Raw genomic sequence first — 4,669 nt, forward strand, 5'->3', positions numbered from 1 at the left:
CAACAGTAAGAAGCGGGCGTAAATTAGCCAACATAAATTTGTTATGATTTAGGCTTACTATTATATAATTTTTATTGCTCTCTACCTAAACATTTCCGACAATTATCGATTATCAAAAACGCACAATCACTGGCAACACGAAAGCTGTAAGCTCTCCCATTTAATTTAATACTGGAAATAAAATTCATGTGATTTCAAAACCGTTTGCGCCAATGTGCAATTCTACAATAATAACGTAATAATAATAATAATAATAATAATAGACTAATAAGAAAAATGCGGAAACATTTTTAAAATTAAACAAATAAAAAAAGAACCCTTATTCTTCACCTCTTTCTTTTTTGAGTGCGATTTGTATGGCATTATGTTCTCGCTCAGGATAAGTAAGACAAACATTCACACTCCTGAAAAAAAAAAAACCCGAACAAGACACTAAAGTACAGAATATAATTTTTCTGTATTTTCTGACATAATACTACAATGCCAACTTGTTAAATAAACAAATAATATTCTGATAGTCGTTATATTAAATTATATTTATTTGCATAAAAGTGACCCATAACACTGTGTTTTCAGCGCCATTAACCAATTTACAGTATAAAAACGAGCATAATGAATAGACACTTAAAATCTCCAAGCACTTAACAGACAGTTACTCACGCTTTATGGACACAACATAAAGAAATTTGCAGGAAAGAGAGTGGCGTAATTGCGATATACAAGCATATAGACAAGCCTAGACCTAAGGAAAACTTTGAATCAGACATGGACTATTCAATATAAATCTCGAGATAAAATTAGTATGAACATCTGCTGCCGAGTAAAAGACGATGGGGAATAAAGGTGCTTTTGACTTGAACGATTGTCTGATAAACACAAAATAACAAAATTGCCTCTCCGGTTCACTCATTTCTTTGAGCATCGAGTTCTACTTTCTCCGACTCCACTTCATAAATGCCTTTTAAAAATGCAAAATATTCACAAATGAACATGCAAAATGGTCGCGTAGGCCTTGGAAATGAAAGGAAAGGGCGTCAGTCCGTTGAAGCGCTGGAAAAACAGCATGCTTTTGTCAAACACAAGGTGGCAAAATGGCCGGTCCTCATGTTGCCCACATTTTCTCACTAGTTCATTTTTCTCTGGGCAAAAATGTTCCATATTTGTCTGACGGTGCATCATACATCGAAATCAGAGTCACTGTCTGTAACTGAGAGGATGGTCCCGCCGTCGCCTCGTTCATTCATACTGGAGACGCTGGTGGTGGGACTGGCGGCCGCGCACGGGGACTCGGCCGAGCTGTGAGGTGTGCACCCGGACTCCGACATGGAGCGCAGGCCGCTTTGACCCAGTCCGTGATGCTGAAGCCTAAAAAACACAAGTGTTTAGAAACTAAGATTATTTATGCAACATCATTTTCAGTAGCCTACATACGTCACAGACTGAAGTAGCATATTCGACGTGTTACACTCTCTAATAATAACAAACCCGAATTTTGATCAATGAAATGTGAGAGGATCACACCAATAAGAGTAAAAATAGATTTAATTACACAAGTCACTGATTATATAAGGTGGTTTATATTTGTAGACAAGCGTTTGTGTTTATGAAGTGGTCATTTATATATATTTTTAAATTGTGTTATTTGTGAACAGAACTGCTTGTTATGAGCTCTAGACATCCTTAATTATATTTTATACATGAAGTTGATATATGAAGCCTGTTTGATTTTACCAGTTTACACTACATGAAAATTTCTGTTTGTATTTGGTCAAATTTTTTTTGTTGCAACATTTTAAAAAAATGCTGGGTTGTTTTAACCCAAATTTGGGGCAAATATGGACAAACTCAACTATTGGGTTAAAATTGTATTAATCAATTTAACCCAATGGCTAGGTTTGTCCATATTTGACCCAAATTTGTGTTGAAACAACCTACAGTGAATTAAATAAAACACTATATAGCAATACGCTGCCAAATATACATGTTTCAAAAAACTGTATGGCCTATATATATATATATATGCTATATATATATATATATATATATAGGCCTATATTAACAATATTTATATTATTTGTATTTTAATATTTCTATGAAATGTGTTTATTCACAAATAAGGTGAAGAAATTAAATGTGTCTGAGGAAAAATAAAAACATAATAATCATAAAGAAATGTGAAATATTTTTGTTGCTTTATATATCACTGATGAATTCCTTTTTCTTAATTAGCAAAGAGCTACACATTTACTTCTCTTCTTTTATTTTAAAAAACGCCTTAAAATTCTCTCTAAAGATTTAACAATTCAGTCTTAGAGATTGGCTGGACTTCTTATATGCTAAAAAACAAGAGCAAACTGCTGCTTTTGTTTATTTATATCGCCTAACTGAAAAAAAAAATGTGCTTGATTTCTTTTAACCAAGATCGAGCTCATCATTACTCGGTGACAGCTTATGCCGTCTATTTATTTATATCAACACAAGTATTAGTTTTATTTCCTCCCCGATTTCAGTCGAAACCATTAAACTGACCTGTTTTTGGCAGCTGCCGCCCTGTCTCTTTGCCTCCGATTTTTAAACCAATTGCCCACTTGAGTGGGAGTCAGTCCAGTGGCTTGTGCCAGTTCCCTTTTCTTGCTCGGATTGGGGTAAGGATCCTGTAGGTACCACTCCCTCAACAAGCCGCGCGTTCGTTCCTTGAAACAGTGCGTCTTCTGTTCGCCATCCCAGATGGTCCGTGGCAAGGGGAACTTCTTGCGGACCCGGTATTTATCAACGGGTCCGAGGGGACGACCGCGCAGCTTCTCTGCCTCTTGGTAGTGCGCCTCGAGCCACATCGCTTGCAGCTTTCCATGAGAGTCTTTAGTGAACTTGTGGGTTTCCAGAATGTGATACAATTCACGGAAGCTTCCAGTGTGATATGCGACCACCGCTCGGGCTCGCTGGATGGACTCGTGCTTGTTGATGGCATCGCAGGCTCCGGGTGCCACGGGCAAGGACCAAAGGAAACGTCCGAGTCTCTCGATGTCCCCCGTTTCCTCCAGCGTCTCGCACACGCTGGCCACCTGTTCCGCCGAGAAGTTTAGGGTGGGCAGTTGAAACATTGGTAAGTCCTCCGGGGACCTCGCTCTGGGAATGCTGCCCGCTAGAAGCAGAGGGCGATCCGCGAAATTGGGCAGGAAAATATGTGAGGGATAAAGCTCTAAAGGAGACCTGAACACCATGGAGTCGCCGGACAGACACAAACAGACGGGGAAAATACGGCAAAACTGACGTGGTGTTTGCGCTGCTATCGCTGCAGTGCCACCGAACGCGTAATATCTACCCTTAATCAACTTCGAGTGCAACGGTGAAACATTTTGTTTCGCTTTTCTATTGGTCTTCCCTGAGTCGTGCAGTGGTTGTCATGGCAGCCCTGCCAATCACTGTCAAGCTTGCCCGTCATTAGCCAGTGCGCGCTGCCCTTCTTGCACATTCGCTTTGCGCGCAGGGTTTTTATCGTCGCTCCAATCAGAACTGGCCACTCACTGCGGGATGTTTTCAAGCAGGCGAATGGCGCGCCAGTTCACTCGACGGTAGGAGGATTAATAGGTAGAATATTGCTATATTAGTGCGAGTATGCTTCCGCGAATGGGTGTGAAAGTTGGCGAGCTAGTCAACAAATAAATAGGCTAACACATCGTTTAATTACTTACCAAATATTTATATAACGTAGAATGAGTGATGTAATTATTTAATTAAATTTGTGAAAAAAATATTATAATAATTATAAATTAGGCTAAATAAAAATAAATAAAAAAAGCTTACAGTTATTAGTGCACGTGCAACTCTTTTCTTCTTCTAGACAATACTACGATTACAAAGGCGTTAACATAATAAACAGCCAAGGCTAGAATTTATCCATTGAAAAAAAGAAAAAAGAAATTGCGATCCTCTAGAAACTTTGCACTTATTTGTACAATGTTTAAAATATTTAGCCTTTTACAGAAGCATCTACGCTCTTTGTTCAATCTGTAACTGTTAACTTTTTCTATTTTATTTTTAAATATATTTTAACGCGTTTTTATTAGCCTGACATAATGCGTATTCCGTGTAATTATTGGGCTATTAGTTATTTTGTCTCCTTATCAATTTAAACGGCAAATATCAGGAGGAAACGAGATCAGCTTGTTAGGCCTGAGTCAAATAACATTTTTTCACAAGGCTTTTTGTTTGCACAAAGCGTGTAATTAATGCCACAAACAAGTTAATTCATTTGGCCTAATTGTCTGTTTATCCTGGGGTTTAGCGCTTAATGGCCTTCTCTCCAGTGGGCACACCACAGTCTTACATTAAAGATGGATGTGTACAGTTAAAAGGGGGGTGATGTTTGCAAAGCTATCATTTGTGATTAATTGGCTATTAGTAAAAAAAAAAAAAAAAAAAAAAAACTGGCGCTATAATATAGGCCTATGCGTTTTGAACGATTTTAAAAACGGCATTGCTCCAAGGCAAGATTTAAACATTATCTTCTAGGCTATAGGTGTTGGCATAATAATAACTGCAAACAAAAGCACTAATCTCGCGCCCCGTAGACAAGTAACGAGACGTCTTTGTTCATCAGGATTAGTTAATTGGTTGAATATCGTGTTTACTGCAAATATGAACCTCTATTTACACACGAACTGAGCAC

At 38.1% G+C, this 4,669-nt stretch overlaps 1 protein-coding gene across 1 annotated transcript; it reads right to left on the reverse strand.

The window, feature by feature from the left end:
- Positions 1-521: 521 nt before the first annotated feature.
- On the reverse strand, positions 522-4,396 carry six3b (SIX homeobox 3b). Its single transcript, XM_084134881.1, has 2 exons — positions 2,530-4,396; positions 522-1,365 (listed from the first exon to the last, which is right to left on the reverse strand). The coding sequence occupies exons 1-2, from the start codon at positions 3,219-3,221 to the stop codon at positions 1,176-1,178; spliced, it is 882 nt and encodes a 293-aa protein (XP_083991007.1). The 5' UTR covers positions 3,222-4,396; the 3' UTR covers positions 522-1,175.
- Positions 4,397-4,669: the final 273 nt, after the last annotated feature.

Source organism: Abramis brama (genome assembly GCF_963993115.1).
Source record: "Abramis brama genome assembly, chromosome: 14".
Lineage (NCBI taxonomy): Eukaryota > Metazoa > Chordata > Actinopteri > Cypriniformes > Leuciscidae > Abramis > Abramis brama.